Source organism: Mugil cephalus, chromosome 8 (genome assembly GCF_022458985.1).
Source record: "Mugil cephalus isolate CIBA_MC_2020 chromosome 8, CIBA_Mcephalus_1.1, whole genome shotgun sequence".
Lineage (NCBI taxonomy): Eukaryota > Metazoa > Chordata > Actinopteri > Mugiliformes > Mugilidae > Mugil > Mugil cephalus.
In genome coordinates this window covers 12,336,844-12,363,205 of record NC_061777.1, presented here as the reverse complement: position 1 = coordinate 12,363,205, position 26,362 = coordinate 12,336,844, and the positions used below count along the sequence as shown (strand labels likewise).

Genomic DNA, 26,362 nt, shown 5'->3' with positions numbered 1-26,362 from the left:
CGAGGTGTGTCCAAACTTTTGACTGCTAGCGTATTTGTTTACTCACTACAAGTTTTAGTCATCACTTCTGCACATCCAGAACCGTTTCTTCTCACACACATCAGTTGACCAGCTGCAACATTTCTGCTCCCACTGAAAACAAACATAAAGCCCTTGTTTCAGGTTTGTCCACTGACAGTTCCCAAAGTTAATTAAAAGTTAATTGAAACATGGCATCCAAAGTGCTGACTAAAAGAGAGGGGGGCGGGAGACGGCATTATTATTATTATTATTTTTTTTAATTTATTTTTTTCACCATTCTGCTGTTGCTGGAAATGGCAGAGAGAAAAAACATGACCGTAAGAGCCAGACTATATGGAGTCTTTTCTTTACTCAAGTTCACTCAAGACTTTAGTTTTCACCACAACATATGGAATACTCCTCCGCTCATATTAAATGATGCTCATTGCAGTTTACACCAGAACGTTTGACAGCAACCATGAGGGAAATCAGACCGTGGAGCAGCTTACTACAGCCGACCCAGAACTCCAGCTAATCATCTGAGAAACCCGTAGCTGATTATTTAGCTAATTAATAAAGCAATGTTAGACAGGGTTGAAAGAAGTTGATAAAACAGAGTCTTGACTCTAACGTCTGGATGCAGACTGCAGTAACTTCAACATTTCCTTTTCTTTCTGCAGTGAGGGACGATGATGATTTCCTGAGTCTGAGCGAGCTCCCTGAAACCTTCCCTTCTGACCCGCCGGAGCCGTTGCCTCACTTCCTGTTTGAACCCGAGGAAGGCTACATTGTCAAGAATAAGCCGGTCAATCTCTACTGCAAAGCAACACCTGCCACGCAGATCTACTTCAAGTGCAACAGCGAGTGGGTCCACCAGAAGGACCACACTGTGGAGGAGAGGGTTGACGAAAACTCAGGTGAGTGCTGCGCATGCACGCTGACATAAGCACAAACCTGCAGATTTACTTGGAAGTAAAATAGAAAGTTAAACCATGGGGACACTAAAACTTTGTTTTACAAAATGTTCTTAACAGCACATTAAAAACCAAGTGCAGATGCAAGGCTTAGTATTTTTAAAGTTGAAGAATAAAAACACTGTTTCGTGAGGACGTAAGATGAATGAACAAAACACACTTTGCTGGTAAACATCCAACAGAAATAAGATTCAAGACGAACTGTTTGCACAGATGCTAACATCAATAATAATACACTTTTGACATGAACCGTGGAGCATCATATCATCTGGAAATATAATAGAGAATCTGTTTTTGTTGTTGTTTTTTTTTACCAATCTGACAACACTGAATTCATTCAAGAGAAGAAGATGATCAATACGTGCCCATGCCTTCAGCTGCACTGTCTGCATTGATTTGATTCTCATTCATTCAGTATTAGTTGTTCAAACTCTTGTTTGTGACCAATGTGGTTCAGTCCCTCACAGAAATTTGTTACATTAGACAAACAGTCACAAAATGATTAAACATATGCGTGATTACTAAACCCTAAAATGTAATTTATATAGTTTCCTATTAGACAGATTATCAACTCCTGACAGATTTACTGAAAATCCCTCCCAGACGAGCTAGTTTAGTCCCGTTTGTCCTGATTGTGGTGGTTTCCTCCATATGTTACCTGGTGAGCAGTGCACAGTTGTGCTCATACATTAAAAGTAAGCCTCTTTCCCCCACCGCTGATGGTTTTTAAGCCTAACTCATACTTCAGATGTTTGGTTATTTGTGCAGAAAGGCAGGTCACACTTCAGATGTGTGTACACAGCCGTTCCGGTGCTGCTGCGCGGCGTTCACGGGACAGTTTAATAGGATCCACGATGATCTACTGGAGAGCAGCCAAAGTTCCACACTTGTCACTTGACAGCACATGGTATTACTCTGCTGGCTAGGTAATGATGAATCATGCTGCTGCTCTGGCAGAAAGACAAAGACGTACACAACCTGCTTTCTCAGACTTAAGGTTGACATGAGCTCAGCTTATGGGTCTCCACCTGCTGGATAATGAGCCTGGGTCCCCAGAGCGAGTGATTAAACACAGGCGGAAAACAGTTTCAGATTTAAAGTAGCCGCTGAAGGAAACACAGCAGTGTCAACACTATTATAAATCAATATGCTGATTTTTTTTTTTTCTATCGCAGGTCAGATGAAAAATAAACTTACAAAATATTCAAGACATGTTAACAAAATTTCCTCTTCTAATGCAGAACGTCCCCTGGAGACGAACATTTTCGCTGTGTTTGTGCATGCGCTTCGGTGTCCACGTTCCCCGGTGTTTCAATTTTAAACCCAACGGTGTGAAGTTTTTTTTTTGTTTCCCCCCGATTCAGCTGTCACACCTGAATAGTCGAGGCAGAGGAGACAAAATATGCAAGAAATAAATGTGAGAGACACAAAAACAACAGGTACTAATGTAAGCCCACCGCGACATATGCGCAGTGGCAAAGAGAATTTTAATCAAAAACAATAACGTTATTGCTTATGTGGGTTTCTCATCATATTCCAGATACTTCTAATCTTTCCTTATTTGATTGTCTTGTGCGGAGCTGTGCTACTCATTCTCAATTGTTTCTTTTGTTTCTTTCGTTTTCCTTTTTCATCTCTCGCCCCGCTTTCAAATTGAACGTTTGTGTGTCTTCTTTTGACTCAACACCTGCATATAATTGTACATTTTAATCACCAGTAGTTGACTGTGAAAGACGAGCAGATGACATGTAATCATTTGTTTTGTTCATTCATGTGTGTGTTGTTTTTTTTCGCCCCTTCAATCTTGCTCTCAGACGTTTTTTCTTTTTTCTTTTTTCTTTCTGCCATCTTTCCTCCTGTCTCCCAGCGTTCATCTTCTGCAGCTGCTAGTCATTTATTAATCTCCCATCAGCCGTTCATTTGCTAGCTGCTGGGTTCCAAACGGAGCGTTATTGAGAGGAAATGTGTTCAATTAACCATCGGCAGGTTTAGGATCTTATAGTGTACGCTGGCGTGAGCTATTTCAAGGGTGTGGATGACGCACGTTTGGTATGTGACTTAAATAAAAAAATAATCATTAAACATCAAATCCGGTTAGTTTTTGACATTGGTTTCTGTGGGTGCTTTGGAGCCACATTAACTGACTTAATTTAAAAACTCAATTTTAGGATTATCTTTGGGAGTGCTCCCGCTGGTTGAAATAAGCCTCTGGGTAGAACGTGGATTTGTTTTTTTTTTTGTTTTTTCCACTTTTGAACTCGGCTTCAACTCAGGCTTAATTTGGCTTGTACAAACCTGCTAAACAAAAAAATTTATAATAATAATAACAAAAAAATATATATTATCCCAAAAAGACTTCCATGATGCCTTTCTGCTCTGATGCAAAGCATTGAGGTCACATCTGAACTACAGGCAATGCGTATATAAAGAGATTATGAATGCTAGTTATATGTTATGTAACACGGTGATGGAATAAGCTGCTGTGGGGTCTGTGCTCGGTGAAACCACAGTGCGTATGCACTGTTTATCTGCTCGTCTGTGCGAAAACCTAAACTCTGTAAGCTGTTTTCTTTTCTTTGTTTCCCACTGTTTCACAGACACAGCTAGAAGCTATGACCCCCATGCTGCTTTTATCGTCTGTGTTCTTGCTCCCCGTCCCCACCTTTTTCCCATCCTCTTTTTTTTCTCCCCCCCCCCCCGCCACCTTTTCTCTTCTTTTCTCTCCACTCCATGCTGTTTTGCACTCCGCTCTAATTTCCACTGGCTGAATTCGGAGAGAGCAGAGGTTGATAAAACCCGAGCTTGAGGAGGCAGGGGGAGAGAAGCAGGATACGATGGAGGGGATGGTGATGGAGGGTGCCTTTGAGAGGGGCTGGAAAGGCCAACGGATATCGGGGAGTCACACTGCGCAGAAAGATGATATGAAGCCTGCTGCGCTCTCTCCTTTCCCCCGTTCCTCCTCGCTCCTTCTCCTTTTATCACTGCGTTTCTCATCTTTTAGAGCGGAGAGGAAAGTCGAACGCAAGAGCCAAATCCCATTGTTGTTTGATCTCGGGTACTCAGATTAAACAAAGTGTGCAGAGAACAGTTGGGTGGTGGAGAAGTTGTCGGTGCCAAATGGCCTCGTGGCGAATGAGCAAAATCAATCGCAGTGCCTCAACTGCGGTTCCTAAGGTAGACGATACAAACAATATTTTTCATTTCACAGAATTGATCTGACAAACAGGAAATGCTCAGACACGGTTATTATCAATTGATTTCATTCGATGCTCCGTGTCTCCTGTGTTAGCTCACTCAGGGTCAGTGAAACTATAATCTCTAATGACAGTTGTCAGGTTTTCATAAAGGCACATTTGAATGAATTCAAGCCCATTTTGTTTTTTGGTTAAATAAAATATACCATGGTTGTGTTCATCTCAATAAATTACTTTACACGTTCTTCTATGGAGCACTGATCAGCCACAACATTAAAACCACTGAAAAACCACAACTCAAAAAAACATGAAAAAACAACACAAGGTGTTGACCTGGCCTCCTACTTCCCTACGTCCCAAACTGATCAAGCATCTGTGGAATACACTGGAACAAGCCTGATCCACAGAGACCCCTCTCCTTAACCCATAGGACCCAAAGGCCCCACTAACAATATCCTATTATCAGACACCTACACAGTGGACCTACACAATATTATTAAGAAGGTGGTCATAATGTTTGATAAAGTCTGATCGGTATGTACTTGAATGGTGGTTTAGCCAGGTGAAGGTCACAGGCACGGATCAGGGGGGTGGGGGGCTGGGATAGGGGCGGCAGGATGGCCCTGAGGTTACTGAGGTCAGCTTCCAACTGGAGGGAAGGGGTCTGATTCCCTAAGCAGCTCCTCCGCCTGTCACAGTATCCTTGACAAACAGAGCTAGCGTGAACTGCCGCTGGGTCTTTGCCCTGGCCAGCCCCTCCCAATATAAGTGCTTAAACACACCACCGTACCTCAGAGAGGTACTCGAATACAGTAGCATTATCAGCAGTGGCAGTTTGCTAAAACGCGCCTCCGTCTAAATTGATGCGACTTAAAGTGAGAACTGGCATGATTTGTCTAGATTGCGTATCTTATTGTGAAGGGCATTTCTCCGGTTTTTGCTTAAGCCACGTGCGTACGACCTCGGTATATCTCCATTAGCCTTGAAGTGTGCTAATGACATATCGTGTTCTAGGTTACTTACTTTGTCTCCATTAGCCAAAGTGTGAATGGTTATTAGTCTGCTTGCAATGACCTGTGACTCCACATCTACACACACGCTCGTGAACACACACACACACACACAGTACATTATTGGCACACACAGTATTGGCCTGGGTGATTTGTGACCTCTTTCCCTCCTTTGCTGCCATCTCACTTGTATTGATTTCTTCTCGTCTTTGTCTCCCCCTCTTTCTCTTCCTCCTAATGTTTCTCCTCCTCTCTTTTCTTGGCCTTTTTTCTTCTGCCTTCGCTCTCATTCGTCTCCGTGGGCATTTCTTTAGTTTTATTTCTTTTTTTTCCCCCCTCCTCCCCATATCTTTTTCTCTGTCTCTTCTTTTTTATCTCCCCCTCTCAAATACGCAGAGATCGTTTTATTTCAATTATTAACGAGCATTAAGATTTCAAAAAGGCTAGGCTGACTATCAGTGAGTCCTGATATGCGAGACAGCAGCACGTTTGTTCCTGCGCTGTTGTTGTCTGTGTAAAAGGCAGCGCTTCACTTTCAGCCAAATTGCTTGTGCACCTCCGCGCGTTTGTGGGAAATTGTTCGAGCCGGGTCGCGGTTCCCTGTAGACATCCTCTCGCGTCCTGGAATGTCCTGGTTCACCGCCTCTTTGGAGCTGCTGAAGGACTCGTGTGCACGCACAACAACTGTCACATGGCTATTCGCAAACAGAAACATGCACCGGGACTGTGATGATCAGTCACCGTCGGAGCAGAAGCCATCGCGAGAACGCCGACGTGCGCACACATGTACATACGTGCGCACACAAAGACACTCTCTGCTGCATGTTTTCAGCACTCAACTGGTCACAGACCGGTGACTCTGCTCTGTCAACGTCCTCCAAAGGAATCAGTCAACCTTTCTCACAGTGCCTCTCAGCCTGTTCCTACTTTTAAATTCTGCTCCCCCCCCCCCTCTCTCCATCTTTTAAACTCTTCATAATATTAATGTGATCATTTATTCAGAGCCCGTACAAGTAATGCAAAATGTGACCTCAGATCTTGTGCAGGCAGCAAAATATTCTTACAAAAAAAACAACTAATATGATTCTGCTGTTGAACTGCGATATAATTTTTCCCATGTTTATATGTGTGATTAGATCAACCCCTGTATGTATATCACAACTTTTAGTGAAGTTTAAATCTAGTTTTCAGTCATCAAGGTCATGGTTATCCAAAAGACGTTTTAAAAGTAGAATTTTGAGAAGACGTTTCACCGCTCATCTGAGTACCTTCTTCAGCTCTGAGGGACCGGTGGGAAATTGAGGTTTAAAAAGGAAACTCTGTGGGTAAAACCCATCAGAAATTTGCTTGACGTGTTTTTGTAATAACCACAAAACGAAGTTGGTTCCTGTAGACTGCATGTTTCCTCGAGGTCCTCTCATACCACGCTAGTCGAAGAGTGCCGGTCCCAAAGTGCGTAGCAATGTGCCTGTGATGGTTCTCAGTCATCCAGGTCATGGTAATCCAAAAGACGTTTTAAATGGGGCAACCGGACGTGTGGAATTTGGAGAAGATGTCACGCCGCTCATCCGAGTAGCTTCTCAAAACTCAAAGTCAAGTGAAGTTGCCTTCTTTAAAATGCCTTTTGGATTCCTTAAATCTAGTTCAAACTAATGTCTAAATCCGCCGAAACAGCTGGACGTTCTTAAGTGGGACTAATTTGCCGTGAACCGGGGTATGGCCGATAAGGCTCATTGAGTAACTCGGTGAGATCGTGAAAAGAGTGTAAAGATGGAAAAACCTTAACCCCGTGAAGGTCGAAGCCTGAAAGTCAAATAATTTCCCAGCTCTCTCATCTTCATGTACAGAAACATTCATTCATTAGACTTGATTTATTCATTTATATTTTTTAATTGGCCACCGATCTATAGGGATTCGCAGCAGACAACTGTTAAGCCAACATGAATCAGACTCACTGATACACAAATATCATAATATTACACTTTTTTTTTTATCTATTCCCACTGAAACATATTTGTGGATTTGTTTTCATCCATCAGCATTAGCAGCATTTCCTTTAGCGTCCATTGCGTAGTTTTTGAAGTATGGACTGTGGTAATGTAACATCATAAAAGCCTCGTGTTTAAGCTATCTCATCCGAATGAATCCCGGTAGGGTAATTGTGTGTTTACTTGCAGCGCCGCGGGGAGGTCATAATGTCGGGCCACTCAGTGAACAACAGCCCTGGAGCTGGTTGGCATTCAGGCGGCCGCTCTCACCAACACTCCAGCGGGGCAGATGTTTGCAAAAGCAGGGACTCGGACGTGTCTTTTGATGTGTCTTTTTCATTTACATATGTATGAGAAACTAATATGAAGTTAATTCATAGGTCTGAAATGATGTCAACTAAAATGGAACACTATGCATTTCATAGTGATATTCGAGTACGTTTCCTTTGGTGTTATTGTGTTTACCCCGTAAATATATCCACCCCGACCTCATCTCTTTGTCTTTTGTCAGACTTACTCCCTCTGTGGCACTGATGAAATTGTAAAAGCCTGTGTTGTCTTTTTCTGTATCCTCTGTTTCTTTTCCCTAAAGGGCCGTCTGTTTGACCTGTCACTGATCACATTTAAACACCACAAAGCTTTTGAGTGCTTTTTTCCCCCCTCTGTTCCCTTATCTCTTTCGGTTTCTCAACCATTTAGCCTCAAACTGCCCAGTCTCTGTTTTCATGTCTGGCTGTGACTCACTGCCTTTCTTCTGAATGCATTTCTCTCTGGTTTTAGCCTTTCCATCTCATCTTCCTTTCATTTAAACAAATTAATGCTCTACATTTGTCGGGGTCATTACTGCTTTTGTCTGCTTTCTCCAACAATGCGATTCCCTGAGAGCACGGAAAGACAGAGAGAAATAAAAATATATATACACATGAAAGATACAAATTATCAACAGTCTGGGGGTTTTGACAACAAGAGAAACAATGAAATGGCAGGAAACACATCGTTTTGGCATCTATTTTAATTGATTACCAGAGACTAATTGTCCAGTGAAATTTGATTCAGTTGCAGCTCCCAGGTCTACTGGTAAAAATCTTGGTTAAAGTTGAACAACAACATATACAACACTTTTGTTGCACCGTTTAGCCACAACATTAAAACCACTGCCAGGAGAATTGAATAATATTGACCACCTTTTGATAATACAATGCTGTGCTGGGAGACATTTGGACATGGGATTTGTGTGGATGTAACTTAGTGCCACCCACCTAGACCAGACCAGACCAGACCAGACCAGACCAGACCAGACAGGATGGAGCCTGGCACTGACACACACACAAAAACGGTTTAGGAACAACTAAACAAAAAAGCATGAAAAACAGCACAAGGTCCTGACGTGGCCTCCAAAATTCACCAAATCCCAGTATCTGTGGGATGCACTGGAACAAGCCTGATCCACAGAAACCCCCTCCCCTCAACCCATAGGACCCAAAGCCCCCCACTAACAACATTCTGTTGCCAGACACCACAGGACACCCTCAGAAGGCCCATGCCCATTCTCTGATGAGTCACAGCTGTTTTGGAGGCACAAGGGAGACCTACACAACATTATATAAGGAAGGTGGTCATAATGTTAAGCCTGATCAGTGTACTTCAGATTTTATAAACACAACTCATGAAAATTTAAAAGTCTCTTTGAAGCAATAAGCCAGGGTTTAATCAGATGCATGATTAGTATACACCCACAAGTGCTAGATGAGACGTCAACATTTAATAAAAAAAAAAAAAAAATGTCTCAGAAGATAAGTATAAATCTATGTACAGATATTTTAAATTATTGGTGGGCCAGATTCTGCTGTATAGGTGACATGTGGTGTACAACATATCATATAAAGCACTTACACATCATATTTAACTTGATGGGGACTTTATATCAGTGAAATGAACTGCCGTAACACGCCATGTAACAACACAAAGATAAGTGTAAACGTTTCTAATTAATCCAGTTAATTATTACAAAACCGTTCATTCTGTTGACAGTGAGTAGATTAAGTAATTGACTCAGCACTTGTCAGGGTTTTTTTTTTCTTTTTCGTCACACTGATTGTAAATCCATTTTTAGAAAACTGGCTTTTCTGCTCTCCTTATCACATTCTGTGAAAAAGCAGCTCATCTCTCTTGCTCTTCCGAGTACATTTATATCCAGATCTGATAAAATGACAAACCCCCGTGCGTGTGGACTTCTGATGACACATTATTTCACTTTGGTTCTGACTTATATATAGCTATTGCTTGGTAGCCAGAGTTTTGTCGAAATAAACCTTTTTGGTGTGGTCAGTTGTGCGTTTGATGGGAAACTGCGTTTTTTTTTTTTTTTTCTTTTGTAATTAAGGTCTTATTGGTGCAGAGATGTATGAATGAGGCAGCTCCACTTGCACGTTATGGCACCGAGCATGTGGTGGTTTTACCTTTCTTAGGGTCAACGTTATTTAATTACATTTCATGCAAAAATGAAAAAAAAATATTAACCTTTGCATCCTACTCACCAAGAGAAAATTAGACGTGCAGTACACTAAGCAGACGTGCAGTGTACCTGCAGAGATAACTGACATATGTATATCTCTATTTTCCATTTGTCAAATAAAATAGGCCGGACCTGACAAAGCGCATTCATCCTCTATTGTATTTCCACTCCCAGCTGACAAATAAACTTTGTTACGAGAATTGATACTCTACGACTAAGAGAAATATTTTGGGGGCTTGTGTGCGGTTTCGTGATTGATCGAATCGTCTGTGACAGTATCCACTTGTCTTGATACTTGTCTTCCATTTTTCATCTACTCCTTTCCCCTCACCTCCCTCAGCTGACAGCAGCGGTTTTGTTGATGTGAAGTTCTCTCATGCTTCAGAGACCTAAAATCCAGCATTTGTCTCCTCATAACAGATTGATGCGGATGCTTTGAGAACTGTATGTAAACAAAATAAGACACCGAGCGATCTGGGACTTTTTGAGCCTCAGGTACTTCAGTCACTTTTTGCCCAACAACTTTGTGTGTTGCACTAGGAAACAGTGGAAGCTGTTTCAACAGCACAACTCCGCAACCAGTGACATCTATCTTTCTCTTCTTTGTGACTATTCAAACTTTTTTTTTTTTTTTGACATGTTTTCTGTTTTGACTTGACACAGAGGGAAAACAAGGGAATTGGTTTCGTGAGAGATACAGTGTACATTTGTGGTGACAAATCTTAGGGGTGCATGCGTCTTGAAATTTCGCACCTAACCCTCCTGAAAACAGATGTATGTCAGTGCGGTGTGAAAGTATCAAGTCCAATGTTATTCGCTTTCATCGATCAGGCATAACATTATGACCACCTTCCTAATACTGTGTAGGTCTCCCTTGTGCCTCCAAAACAGCTGTGACTCATCAGAGATTGAACATGGGCCTTCTGAGGGTGTCCTGTGGTGTCTGGCAGCAGAATGTTGTTAGTGGGGGCCTTTGGGTCCTATAGGTCCAGGGGAGGGGAGGGGCCTGTATGGATCAGGCTTGTTCCATTGCAACCCACAGATATTTGGTAAGTTTGGGATTTACTGTCATTGTCAGGTTGCATCTTGCTAGGGATGGCTGCTGCCATTAAGGAGTGTCATTGCTATGGGGTGGGGTGTCTGGTTTGGTGTAGGTGGGTGATACATGTCTAAGTAACATACACAGGAAGGCCAGGTCCATAAGTTTCACAGCAGAACATTGAATCGTCACAAGATGGTCAATGTTATTTACAGTGGTTTTAATGTTGTGGCAGATTAGTGCATGTCACCCATTCATTGGATATTTTTCGAATAAAACTAAATTATGGCGGTTTCCAAATTTCATTTGGTGTCCTTCATTTGGTTCTGAACACCAGTTTCTTCTTTACACACAGTATTATATTCAACAATTTTAGATGTAGGGATAGATTTCATCTAATTTCTCTGTATTGCTTTCAAATCAAATCAGATTACTGATTCCGAGTAGTGGCTACTTAGCATTAGCTAAGTAGTCATTAGCTAGTCCATTAGCTCTTTTAAATTTTGACCTTGCATCTGTACTACATTGGCAGGCTCGGCCCCACCAAGCCTTGCACATTTCAGCATTGCAACTATTGGTTTTGCTCATCTCTTTAAAACTCTCTTTGCTTCTCTGTGGATGTGTCCTATTTGTGTTTTGCTTTTCTTTTTCCCCCCTGTATTTGGTCCTAGAACTCATATCTTTCTTTCTTCACCAGCAATACCTTGTAACACACGTCCTGGTTTATCCCTTACTCATCCGACGATGTTCCCCTGAATCTTGTGTTGCTGTCCAGGCTTGTCCAGGGTTGGTTTGTTGTATTCAGTTTTTGTTTGTGCCTTGACAGAAAGGGCATTTCTACACAATGGTCAGTGGGAGGAACTTTTAAATCTCCTTTCTTAAATAAGAGCTGAAAGTCACCCAGAAGACTGAGTTGGGCACACACTTAGCACCCAGAGAACTGTAAGTCCTTTTTCTCCTATAGAGTTCTTTTAACATGCCTATTGAATATCCACATTTATTATAAATTATAGCTTCCTGTCATGCAGTATAAGTGAGCTGCAGTTTTCAGTCAGGATATCCAAGGTGCATCCACCCTGCTCTGTATTTTAGCATTATTGTTGGTGGTATAGGTGAGAATACTATCTTATAACATACAGTTAGGTCCAATATATTTGAAAACTGTTTACCAAACCATGTTTCGAGATATAGTTATATAATCAATATGGGCTTAAAGTGCAGACTATCAGCTGTAATTTGAATATTTTTACATCCAAATTGGAGGAAGGGGTTAGAAATACAAGCTCCAAAAGTAAGTGTACAGTTGACTCCAAAGCTGTTTCATGGGCTGCATGAGCAATTCCCTCATTAATCCTTCATCATTTAAGCAGATAAAAAAATCTGATGTTGATTCCAGTTGTGGCATTTGTATTTGGAAGCTGTTCCTGTGAACCCACAACATCCAGTCAAAGGAGATCTCATTGAAGTACAACAGACCGTCCTTGGATTGAACAAAAAGCCACAAAATTAGTCAGAAAGATGATAGCTGAAATGTTAGGAGTGGCCAAATCATCAGTTTGGTACATTCTGAGAAAATAAGACCACATTGGTGAGCTCAGGAACTTAAAGAGTCTATGAAGGAGACGGTGGTGGATGATCACAGGATCCTAGAATACATGAAGAAAAACTTCTTCACAACATCCAACCATGTGACAAACACTCACAGGAAGTAGGTGTATCAGTAGTTAAGTCTACAATAAATAGAAGACTTTGTGAGAGTAACTACAAAGGGTTCACCACAAGGTGCAAACCATTAATTAACCTAAAAAAGAGAAAGGCCAGATTAAACTAGATGTCAAAAAGACACCAGCACATTCCTGGAAGAGCCTTATTTGGACAGATGGAACTAACATCAACCTGTACCAGAATGATGGGAAGAAGAAAGTACGCAGAAGACTTTGAACAGCTAATGATCCAAAGCACACCATATCTTCTGTAAAACATGGTGGTAGCAGCGTGATACATGGGCATGCAGGGCTTCCAGTGGCACTGGTGACTAGTGTTTATTGATGATATGACAGAAGACAGAAGCAGACGGATTAATTCTGAAATGTATAGGGATATATTTTCTGCTCTCTTTCCGCCAAGCAAGGTTTATTGGACAGTGCTTCACAGAACCAATGGATAATGACCCAAAACATACTGCAAAAGCAACCCAGGAGTTTTTTAATAGATGGAATATTCTGCAATGTCTGAGTCAGCCACCAGATCTCAAGCCAACAGAGCTCGCATTTCACTTGCTTAAGACAGAACTTAAGGAAGAAAGACCCACAAGGAAGCAGCAACTGAAGATAGCTCCAATAACGGCCTGGCAAAGCATCACAAAGGAGGAAACACAGCGTTGGGTGATATCCATAGGTTCCAGATTTCAGGCAGTCATTGCCTGTGAAGGATTCTCAACAGTAGTTAAAAAAATAAACGTTATTCATGGTAATGTTAATTTGTCCAGTTACTTTTGAGCCTCTGAAATGAGGAGACTTATAAATATATATATATATTTATATATTCATATTAAAGTTGTTACTATTCCTTCTCGTTTCATAGAATATTTTTGTTTGACCCCTCAAATTAAACCTTGTCTTGCATTGCATCCCTCATTTCATATCCAATGTGGTGGCATGCACAAAAATGAAGATTGTCTCACTTTCCAAATATTTCCAGGCTTAACTGTAGTTTTTATTATTTTGTCTTTCTGATTTCTTTTTGAAAAAAGTGCTTGATTAGTCTTGAATGTTTTCCTCAGATTCTTGCTGCATACAGGCCTCCATACTAAAAAGAAACTGTAGGTAGTGGTTGAAGTTCCCCAGGGATCTAATGATATTTTCCTGTTGAGACTGTTTGATATTGATAGGCCAAGTACAAGGTGATGTAAAATCTATGAACGTGTATAAGCTTTCCATTTATTTGTCTTCAGCAGACTCTTACTGCAGACTTCTTAATCGGTGGTCAAATCCCGTGGTCCCATTCATGTACCATTCCCACATGCTTCCATTGCATTTGTTTGAGTCCATTTACCATTACTAGCTGTCTGGCTCATCTGAACCATTCACTTTAATTGCCTTACTTTGCTCATTATTTTGGCAGTAGCATTCTCACTGGTCTCCACCTCCTCCCTACACCTCATGCCCTTCTTGTCCTCACACTGCACCCCATGCTCATTGTCCTTTGCCTGCCTGCTAGTTGTCTCAGCTTCAGTCCTGATTTGCCAGCTGCTTATAATTGCCTCTTTAGCTGCTATCTCTTAGCCTCTCATGTTGTTCCTTCTTGTTCTTTCATTTTAAGCTGTGGAGCCACATTCGTCTTGCTTGTTTGCTCGCTATATTAGCTCTAGTTTTTATACTGTTTCTGCTCTTTGCCCTTATAGTGTTCTTCCCCTCGTGGGCTGTTATCCCGAGCCGTGCCTTCCAGAAGTTTTTTTTTTTACTTTCTGCCTTACTTTCCACTTTGTGCCTTCCGTGGCTTTGAATTACCATATTACCTAAGGTTCCTTTTACTTTCCGTATCTTCCCACATCACGTCCCATCTCATCAATCTTTTTTTCTATCTCAAAGGGCCATGCGCCCCCCCGTCTCTCAGCTAGCTTCCTTAAAAGCTTGTTGTTGCCTTCTTTACTCTTTGCCCTCGTGGGTTTCTCTTTATTTCTCTTGCCAGCCGTTAATGGCCTTAAGTCCACCACAGTCCTGTTCTCTGCACTTTTTGCCTTCCTCTTAGTCCCCATGCATCTACGCTGGCTCGCTTACTATAAGTGTCTGTCTAGAGGCAGGAACTTATGAAGAGTCTTCATAAGTAATAGGCCCAAGTCAGATTTGTGGAGCCCCATAGAGGTGGTTTCTTGGGTCTTTGCAACGCCACTGAACCTGAAAGAAACTGCCAGGATCCTTTCTCATAGCATTTTGCCCATCTACTCCCCAGTCCCCACACACTCTTACTTAAATCCATTTTTATCTCCTTACCTCTTTCCTTTCCATTTTCACATTTTCTCTCCTCTCCCACCTCTTATTCTGTCAACATCTCTCCTTCTCTCACTCTGCCTCGGTCATGATGCTCTCCATTACTTCTACCAGTCCCACATTCCTCTCATTTTTCACTCCTGTTTCTTTCCCTTCTGAGGTTTTTTTTTTTTTTTTTTTTTTTTTTTGTCAATCTTAATACCTCCTCAAAAATACTGTTTTATTTAAGATTCTCATTTCTGAATTTCCTAATGTCTCTTACCTCCTCATTTCTTTCCTGCTTTTGAACCAGTGGTCTACCCGCGCCTTTCCTATGCCACACATATTTTCAGCCCGAGTTCCTCCTTTGCTTTCCTCTGCGCTACGTCTCTATCTACTATGCTCCCTTGTAGTCCTATCAGACGGGTGCAGATATTTAAACCTCACACTTCTTCACTTGGGAACTGCTTTCAAAATACAAAATAAGGGGATTGGAGGGTGGCAGAGATAAATCCAAGAAGTGCAAAGGAACAATTTTGCAAAGTGTACATTAAATCCGATCAGTAAAATGACCTGGCTTTGTAAACAGCAGCCCGTATTGAATGTTTATCCTCTCTGTATATTTAGTTGCTTAGATATTTACCGGGCACTGCTTTGATTCTTGTTTCTTAATCTAACATAAAAGCAGCCCTACATCCACAGAAGCTTAAACAGACTTCAAATTGGATTTTTTTCTGGCTCTGAAATAAACAAAGAAAAGAAAAAGGAATGCGTCCGTGACTCTGTTTGTGAGAGTTTTTTTGTTTTTTTCTTTTCTGAATTTTAATCCTAATTGATGTAGTAAATAATGCAGCAGTGCTTTTCCTTTCCTCTGCAGGTCTGGTGGTAAGAGAAGCCAGTATCGAAATAACACGGCAGCAAGTTGAGGAGCTGTTTGGTCCTGAAGATTACTGGTGTCAGTGTGTGGCCTGGAGCTCAGCTGGAACAACCAAAAGCCGCAAGGCACATGTCCGCATTGCATGTGAGTACAATACTGTGTGGTTGCATTAATGCTATAAAATTTAAAAGATACTGTTTACACATCACTGTGCGTATAGTATGCCATGTATAAAAGGAAACACATTTTCGCACAGTTTGAGTCATCTCTTCTAGGTCCAATCTAATGAAAATACACAAAATGACTATCTGTCTATATTATTAAGTCAGTAAGATGCCTTTTTCCCGGCATGCCATGTGCAACTGCGATATGTTTTCATTGCTGCACATGGCCTGAGTAGTTTTCCATGGAATAGCAGGACAGAAGGAATTGACATGGGAGGTTTTGTCTTGTCTTATAGTTGCATATTGAACAAACTGTCACAGAGAGCACATTGTGGAAACGAGATATCATACACTGGATAAATACTGGTCAAATACTGGTCAAACACTGTTTTCCCGGAGATATGGGCAGCGCCATCCTACGAGCTTGCAGTATTTGCCAGACTCATGCATTTTCATTTGATTAATGCTACGCTCTGCTCTACCTCCACCAGTTACATTGAAATGTTGGATTATAGACTGTAACTATTTAAAATGTTGTTTTTTCTTAAAGATTAAGTTAAGTTTGTTCTTTCTATTCAAAACCATCCTTTAAACTATTTATTTGACATGTGTTATAGTGTTTTCATTGGCCCAAGTCCCATCCACTACCATGGACACGGTGGTAGTAGAGCTATACTGCAGCCAGTCACCAGGGGGAGCTCTACTTGCTCTCACTTTGCTCTTGAGCAGCAGTTCCGTTGTCCATCTTTGTACTGTTTATGTGAAATATGTATATTCACTTTCACTAGAAAAAAATAAAGACTTATCTAAAAAAAAAAAAAAACGTGGAGTTGGTCAAACCTTGGCAGTTGTTACCTTGTATGATCCACGAGTGAGGAACATTTTTTTAGCTCTATAACTAGTCTACCATCAGTAGCTTCCTGTCATGGTCTGGTGAAGAATTTAATAAGGCAACTGGGAGCCTGACTATAAGGTCAACACAGACCAGACTCAATCTAACCAGACTTGATATGAGACTATCAGGCTGGATACACAGTTTTCACATGTGGAAATCATCATCCAGGAGGAAGAAAAAAGTTGAATCCTGCTTTGAATGATGGTCACGTGAGAGAACTGCAGCGACTGAGATGCAAGAGAATCCAGAGGGTGATTGAAATCACCAAAATAAATAAACAATTTGTTCTTTCAATATAAGCCTTTTGTAGCACAATGAACTGTCTCTTCAAAGCTCTTTTTGTTGCTGAGAATTCAACCCACAACAGTAATTTTCCACGCATCATTGTTCTGGTCATTTTAGCCATATAGGACAACTGGGACTTGTCTGAATGCTCATAGAGAGGTCAAGCTGAAAAGAAACACCAATAACAAAATAAACCCCCCTTGCCAGCTTTACCTGGCTTACAGTGACGGTTTAGCTCTGCTTGAGTGCGCTCTCAAAGGGACGACGGGGGACTTTGACGGAGTCCATTCAGTAGACACGCGGGATGAACTGCACACGTCCCCGTCTATAGTACTTTAACAGACAGTATCATTCTAACAGACGTTCAGCCGAGACGCTTCATTCTCCCAGGTTGGTCTTATTCCTGCTGCAGATGGAAATCCTGCATACTGACCCTTGTTTTACACATCAGGATGTTTTATTTGGCTGTAAATATCTCTCCACATTTTCACTTTCATTGTGGCTGGCATATATATATATGTATGCACACACACACACACACACACACACACACACACACACACACACACACACACACACACACACACACACACATATATCTCAGGGTTGCTGTGGATTAACTTCAATTAATCGCGATTAAACATCATTAATTTTTAATCTATATTAAACATGTTTCATTTTGCATGAGCAAACAGACTCAAGACAGAAGGGGAATATATGCACTTAATGTGTTTATTAAACACCTTCAACAGTTGCAACAAAACAACTTAACTTTGTCTGTTTTTTTTATTTTTGTTTTATTTCTACTTTTTTGTTTTTTTATTTCTACTAAGACAAACTAACTTGTTGCCATTGCCCGAGAGGAGAGTAGACTGCTTCTTATTGAAAATGTTGCCTGCAACTGCAACTGAGAACAGTTTCTCACGCTGAACAGTGGTTGCAGGAGCGTAGTTGGGTGTAGTTAGGTCGACATAAACTGTTACGGTTCCAGTAACAAGAAGAGAGCGAACGTGCCGTTATTATTGATTTATTTGCATTTTGAAGTAAGCTAGTAGTAAATGCGAAGGATTACATACAAATCACAAATGACATAAGAGTGCATAATAGACTACTGCACATGCTCGACGTTATCGCATGTTAATTAACGCTTAATTTATCCTGCACCAGATAATTAAAATAAAGAAGATGTACTATGTTGACAAAATGTCTGGACTCAAGTTTGCACAGTATACAACACACTGCATGATGTACCACAACAACATTTTTCTCAGTTAATTTGGCTTGTCAACTTTGAAGTGTTTAGAACAGCCTCGCCACTCTCCGCAGTGTTTTGGTTCGCAAGGATGTTTTTCTGTCTGTCAGCAGAGAGTTAGTGACACAGTCAGAAATATCCTTTTAAGCTCCGCTAATAACATTCTCTCATGGAACGGGCCCTCCTCGGGGTGCAATGAAAGCTGGGTAATGTGCTGCTTTCGGCTTATGTTCGAGCTGATACAGATGCAGACGAGTGGATGCACTGTATACATTCAGGCCTCCGAGACTCGCACGACACCGACTGCTCGGAAATGCTCTGGGAGCATTGTAGGTACTTCACACATGAAGGCACCGTGAGTTTCAGAATGGATAAACGTGTGTGAGAACATGAGAGCATCGGTGTATGTATGTCGTGTCGTTTAAGTGTCTCTGTCATCCACATTGTCACATGTATGCAGGCACTGCGGCACCATCAGATGTCTTTCTTTTTGTGTCTCTTTGTCTGCCTCAGTCTGATTCATTAATGTGGAAAGTCACTCTGTAAATAGCAGGATAAGGCTCTAAAGTTCCTGCCACTAGTAAAAATAGAGAGCTACTGAAGTCACTTAACGCCACTGAGAAGCTAAAGTAATTCTGTGTCTCCTCTAATATTTGGGACTGTTTAAGGATTGGACAGTTTATTAAGACAATGTCGGCACGTACCAGAACAATAATTTTTTTGTTTTAGTAAAAGAAACCGCGCCAGCTCCGTATTTGTCTTTTACCCCCCTGGGACCATGCAAGACTCATGCAGTTCCACCCAAGAATCGTGCTCATGCAAACGCGGCCTTAAAGGTAGCCATTAATCCATGCTAAATCATAAGTCTTCACACCAATTTAAAAGAAGAAAATCTAAACCGACCCCGTTTTATCAGTCTGCATCCCCGCACCCGTGATATATAATTACGCAGCTGTAAGAGATCTGCCGGAGGTGATGTGGAGGGAGAGGTGGTGATGGAACATGCCTCTAAGAATGCTTGAAGGGTCAACAGATATCAAGAAAGAAAAAGATCACATAAATCCCTGCGCACCTCCACTTCTGTGTTTCTCGTTCTCTTCAAATCACTTTCTGTTCCTGCCCTTCTTCCCTCCGCTGTGCATTTTTTACTTCTGACTTTGTCTGTCCCGCCGTCCTTCACTTCCTCCCTTTCTGTTACAACGGTGATTTTTTTCCTTAACCAGATCTGATTACACTCAGCCCCCTCGTGCGATAACCTTTTACTTCGAATCGACCCAACCCTCTGACCTACCCTGCTTTCGGCTCCTATTTGGATCTACTGTTGTGATTAAAATGCTTCCTGGCAGCTAGATCTTGCTGAGCAAAGTATCTTTTCTACCGCACCATGCAGTGGCAATTCAGCGTTTCTCTCCTGCTTTCCACTTCCTGCTCATTTTCTTCCCCATTGTTTCCACCCCTTATATTTTTTTTCGTCTCTATTTCTGAAAATGCCCTCTTCATGTGCTCATTGTTCCATTCTGTCTCTCGTGCTCATTTTTTATTTTTTTTTTTAAGTTTAAGTAAACACAGTCTGAAGCTGGATGACGACAGTCTGTGTTTTTTCTCACTAGAGAAATTCAATCTTGGTTCTATTTATTGGGACGTTTGGCTCAAGACAACACTTTACCTTAGGTTCTGAATGCTACAGACTTATTAATTCATGTTTAAAAAAAGACGGACGAGGCAAACACATTCACACGCTCAGCCATGCACAGCATTGCAGGCACGTACGCAGCATAGGCAAGTACTCAGACGCAGATGCGCACACATTGTCAGTCATGCTCTTTGGCCCTCACGGCTTTCAGGTCAACTCTTCCTCCTTCGGTGGATTAGCAATACGTCAAGGTCACACACACACACACACACACACACACACACACACACACACACACACACACACACACACACGCACACAGACCTACACACCCGTGCGCAAACCTCCCAGACACGCGCAAAATTTCAGATGATGGCAATTTGTTCTGCCACCTTCCACTGAGACATGTTGTGTGCATAGCAATCAGGAGTCCAGACACTCAGGGGCACAGGAACACGGGCGGCTACTTGTGTCAACTGGAAAAATTCTTCTGTTTTGTTTATGATGCAGATGTCTCCACCGCGTGTGTTTAGATTTTCCTTCAATCATGGATGAATTAGAGCAGGGAAAACAAGTCTCGCCAGTTGTGTTAAAGCTTTCATTAGATCATGTCTGTCCTACACACATTTAGGATTAACCCTGCATGTAGCTTACAGCGTTAGATATAATCACTCGTAACCTGGCAACAGGAAGTAACCGCAGAGGGTTGCCCGCTTCTCTGGTGTGAAATTTGCTCAGCGGCAACCACAAACACAATCTTGATGATATTTGACCTTTTCTAGCATATAATGTCAAGTTTACAGTTTCCGTGATGCATATTACATTAATTGCTATATACCCCTCCGCATTTACGATGATACTGGAAGACCCTGAGTGTTGTACTGTTTTTTTTTTTCCCATGAAGGATGTTTCGGTTTCTGGCTTTGAGAGTGATTCCAGGATGATCACAAACACTAAATAAACATCTTTTTTTTTTTTTTCCCTTCGCTGAGAATCCGCAGCGTGTGTGCGCGTACGCATGTGTGTGGAAGTGTGGTTATGATGTTTCACCACTGCTGTAGGCCACTGAGCTTTTTCCCAGATGTCAAGGACCGCTTCAGGGCACTCTTAAAGTGGTAAGCCACAGTGTTGATTTACTCACACAGAGCTCACTCAAAGTCAATTTTTAAAGTCAGAGTGTGGGAAAAATAACATGCGTATCAGTCCGAGCGCGTGGAGGCAGAACGTGATGCCGCAGTGCATTAAATCGAAGGTTAAAACGACACAAAAATCAACTCAACATTAAGTATTACACGCCGATCAGCCACAACATTAAGACCGGAAAAGTGAGTAACATTGAGCATCTTGTGACAATACAGTGTTCTGCTGGGAAACATTTGGATCCAACATTCATGTGGACGTTACTTAGACGTGACACTCCTTGCGAAGCACCAACAGGAAGCAGCTTGACACTGGCGCACACACAAAAACGGTTTAGGAACAACTAAAAGGTGTCAAGGTGTTGACCTGGCCCCTGAATTCACTAGATCCCAAACTGATCCAGTATCAGTGGGATGGACTGGGACAAGCCTGATCCACAGAGACCTCTACCCGACAGAGACCTGTAGGACCCAAGAAAACCCACTAGCACCCTCAGAAGGACCATGTCCATTCTCTGATGAGTCACAACTGTTTTTGAGGCACAATGGAGACCAGCATTAAGAAGGTGGTCATAATGTTATGCCAGGTCAGTGTAGTTGAGGCCGTCACAACTCCTTTCCTGACACAAGGTTGTATTGCTATCAGAGGATGATAACATGTGTCACCCAGGAGAACAGCTCTAAAGATCTGAGCTTAGTCACAATTTGACGTAGTACTTTAACTGAGATAAGGTCAATTGCATACTGGCCTCTTTTTTTTAGACTTTTAACTTTTGTTGAAATACCACTTTGATCAAATTTTACTTTATATTTCGAAATCATGACTATAATTGGTTTCCAGTGCCTAACCAAAAAAGAAAATGTTTCATTCAGTTCCACTCCAAAACATTTTCCTTGACGTTATTTATGGAACGTACCGCAACTACCAGGAAGGCCTTTGGGCCACCCCCCCTTTTTCATCCTAATGAGCTATTTTACTAACCTGGGTGCAGGGGAAGTGTTGTGCTGCAGACTGCTGCTGCTATGTCAGCAAACTGAGTTGTTTACTCGTTCAAACCCTGACCATGGGTGGAAAGACCTCGTTTGATGTCGGGGGCTGATCACAGGTTGTGAAGTGTTGAAATGACAGGGTGGAGAGTTCAGTGAAAGAAGTGGCCTGAGTGGAACGAGGCTCTCTAAAGTCATTTGGAGAAAATGACTCCCCGTGTAACCACACTGAAAATGACTGTGACACCCAAGGTCACAGTCACCCTTCATTTCTTCCAATTTTTTTTTTTTTTTTTTTTACATTGTGGGGCTTTAGTGGCATTTCAGGTCGTCCTTATAAGTTTGAGATTGTGCCTAACTGGTCGTTGCTGCAGCAGAAACACTCAAATGGCCGGTGGTGAAAAGAGTACTGGAAACCTTTGTTTTAATTGTACAATAAAAATGCACTCTGAGTAATCATTACTATTACTATAGTATTACGTTTTTATAGGGGAGGTGTAAGGGAAAATATTACACTGTATGATAACCCTGTAAAATTAAGAAACCATTTTGGCTGCTGAATAACATGCAGTTAAATGTTAGTGTATACAGGAGTGGAACAACATGGAGCTGATTAGAACTTAATAAAAAGGTGATATTGCCAGGTTTGCCTTTACAGTATTAAAGGGGAAATGAAGCACTCAGTCTTCCCTTCTTATCAACAAAATATAACACACCTGACCAATATTAGAATATAAAAGTAAAATAATATGGCTGTTATACATTAACCAGTGACGTCACAGTGTTGGTTGTCTTGGCGATTCCAATCGTGGTAGACAATGATAGAGAGAAGACATAGATATTGGAAAACAGATCAGACAGTACAACAGTCAGTGATGTTTACCGAAAAACAGTGTAATATAAAGATCGTGAAATAATAGTGAAAGACGGAGACTGAGGCGCAACAGGACATCAGAAGACAAAAGGGAGGTCATTATTGCGTTGCCCCTGCATGTAATAATGGATTTTACGGGATTAAAGCTGAGGGGAAAATAGTCAATTTTCATAAACTGCCCCTGAAACGGAGAGCAGTACTGATGCGCGGGCCAGCGGCACTGAAGAGACGGAGGCTTCTGATGGGCACCGAGGCCAGGGTGTGCATTGAGCATTATTTGGAGGACGACTAAGCTGAGGAGAAATCATTTGCGTTCGCCGAACCCCCCGACTAAAGCCTGAAGTCGTTCCGTCTGTTTTCAAATTCACCAGCTATAACTTAACCTCCGCTGACCGACCAACCTACTGTGAAAAGAGCGGTACAGATTCCGCCACAGGGACAAGGTGCTAAAACTTTTAGATTGTATTAGATATTATTATATTGGTATATTACAGCCTCTCACACATAAACATGACAATGAAATAAAGCTTCACATTAATGCCTCTTTCAGGGTACAACAGGACATAGACGCCAAAACACCACCCAAACTCTAGTCGGCGCTGTGTCTTTTTGTAGTAGTTTTTTGTTTCTACTTCCTGCTTCACTTGCAACAATGGCGACTGAAACTCTCACCGAAATTTAGACAAAATTTTGCTGATATTTTGCCAAAGTTTCATTCAAGACTATCATACAAATGTTTGTACCTCCAATCCTCCTCAGTTAACATTTCCTTGATGTGTTCCGTCTGTATTGATCCAAAGCAATCAGCTTGAATGTTGCGGAGATGGAGAAGCAGCCGGGAATACTAAAGTGGAAACACGCTACTACCAATCAGACCAATCACAGCCCTTGTGGTCTGCGGTTCTCGTAGTTACATCGTGGCTGAGGTGCCAGTCAGCTACAGCGCTAGGGTCGGCGCTGTCGCTGTCGCTGTAGCATCTGCGTCAAATTGAGTCTACACTGCCTATAAGGCAGAAAACACACACAACTCTGTATGGTTTCTACTGTTCCATTTGTTCCATTTGATTTGTGGTCTTTACCTCTCTGAGTGATTTTAATTGTGCAACACAGAACCCTCTTTCTTCTGCACCTGGCTTGATTTAATATGTTAATTAATTCCCAGTGCAAAATATAAATTCTCGTTTCAGCGTGTCTGTCTCGACGAACTCCTCAAAAAATAAACCAGAAACTTTGGAGTGGAAAGACTCTTTGCAGTCACAACACTCACGGAGATTGACAGTCGAGCCTGAAGTCATTGCCAGATGCACTAGGAGCACCAAAAATGTGGACGTGTTTGGTTTGGATTACTTAACACGGTCACCCTGCATATCTTTATTTACTTATTCCCCATACTGTTTTTCTCCATTCTTTGGTTGTTGTTCAGCATTTAGCACAAATTAACACATGTATCCGTTGTGTCTGCTGAGTGCAATGTGTCTCCTGTCTGGACGTGGCCCTCTGCCGTGAAGCTGCTCCAGAGACACCAGCAGCTCCTCTTTTGGCTTTTTATTTTGTTACTGTTGGGCTCTCACTCAACTGGTTGTCACTTTATCATGTCACTTTTTCTGCCTTTAATCTGCAATGACTGAGCAACAGTAGATGTTTCAAAAACAACATATTTATGATGGTAACAATAAAGTTCACAGTCACAACATTAGAACCACTGACAGGTGAAGCAAATTGAGGAAACTGGGGAACGGTTAGGACATCACAGGACACCTTCAGAAGGCCCATGTCCACTGAGTCATAAGTGTTTTTGTGGAACAAGGGAGACTTGCACAATATTGGGAAGGTGGTCATAATACTTATTTATGTTATGCATAATGAAATGCCTGATCAGTGTATATACTACTATAAGCTTGGTTGTCATGTGTGGTTGCTGTACTCAGTATTAAATAGACTATACAGTATATACACATTAGATGGAGACGAACATAACAGAGAGGAAAAAAACTGTTCCACTCCATATAATTTACTTCTGTGGATAAAATTATGTCATTGTCATTGTCGTGTTTTAATTACAGATATATTTATATTTTCGCTTTATCTACAGTTTAATTAAATATGATCTCCCCCTCTTGTGTACTTTATCGCTTGCATCATGTAGTTTGTTGATCTGAGCCAAGGCTCTGATGTATTTTTGCTGCACGTCATTGTTTCCGAAATTGCATGTCCAAATTATCCTCTCAGACCAAAGGAGAGTACTTCCCTCTTCTCTTCCCAAGCATCTCACATTGCTCTTTATAGCTTCAGCAGCTGCATCAGGGGAAACCGTTATGATTTGGCATGGGCAGCATGCCGGCAGAGACACCCATTTTGGATAATTGCTCTGAAATGTGCTTATGCAGAGGTGCCTCGGGCTACAAACTAACCACAAACATAATAATGGTTTTAGTTGAGCCAAGGAAGCAGAAGTTTCAGACGAAGAGGGAAGGAAGGAGGAGGCGGAGAGCGACTCAGACGGAGGGAGATAGAGGCAGTTTATGCAAGAAGAGGTCGCTTTTAATAGATGCTAACGCTGCTTTAGAGTTCATTCTGGAGGACACTCCACTAGGCCTGTACCTCTCTACTCTGTTGTAATTGTAAAAAGAATTAATCTGGGGATGGAGTGGGGTGAACTGTCACATCTGTCCCTGCTCTCCTCTGCACTTTTTTTTTTTTTTTTTTTACCTTTAGCCACGTTTTTGTACACACGCACAAAAACACACACGTTCCACCGACATGACGTCATCGTCCCCTGTCGTCGTGAACGCAGTAATGCGTTCCCTTTTCCCCTTTAAACCACGCACTCATAGACAAATATGTGGTCTTGCTCGCAAACTGGCAAAATTTTGTCTTCCATAGCCCCCCAGCTTAGCACTCTGTGTGAATGCGTGTGTGTTTGTGCGTGTCTGTTCATTCCCCGAGCAGTTTGCTTTAATCTCCTTTAATTTCATTCTCAATCTTTATGGAAATCAACTCACAGCCAAGTCCTCATTTCAGCATCTCCCTTCCTAATTAAGACCAGGAAATTGTTCCTGGAATTGCCTGGCATGAGGGAAGTGTGTCTCATCTCTCAATCACTTCCTCATTTTCTGCTTGTTTCTACAGTTGTTTTCTTTTTGCACATTCATTTATGAGGTAGTGTGACAGCCTGTTTATGTGTCCCACAGTGAGTATCACTACTTTGGCGTTGCTCTGTATCCTTGTGCGTTGCTCATTTGTCACCATTTCCGGTGTGCATTGTCCTGGGTTTGACAGTATCTCTCCGTCCTGCTCATTCTCCCTTTGTCTCTCGGTATCTGTCCATGTACGTGTGCGTTTCTGTGTGTTGCGTGGGTAGCCATGTGGTGGATTTAGGGCTAAAGCTTTGGGTGATTACTCCCATAATGAACCATCATGCTCTGTTCAGGCTGTCATTCCCCACAGGGATTGACTGTATTAGGAAGTTATCAGTCAGCCTCAGCAACAATCTCCGTCCTCACATAACACTCTTAGAGCACTACACACAGAATCTGATAATGACTAGATTTATATTCCATGAAATTAA

The 26,362-nt window shown here is 41.8% G+C and overlaps 1 protein-coding gene across 2 annotated transcripts in view; it reads left to right on the top strand.

Moving 5' to 3' along the window:
- The window catches only part of LOC125012653 (netrin receptor UNC5C-like), a 185,698-nt gene that overhangs the window by 89,493 nt on the left and 69,843 nt on the right, over positions 1-26,362 (top strand). For both annotated transcript variants that reach the window (XM_047592728.1, XM_047592727.1), the window contains exons 2-3: positions 681-917; positions 15,566-15,709. In XM_047592728.1, the coding sequence (XP_047448684.1) occupies positions 681-917; positions 15,566-15,709 (381 nt within the window). The remainder of the gene's footprint in view (positions 1-680; positions 918-15,565; positions 15,710-26,362) is intronic.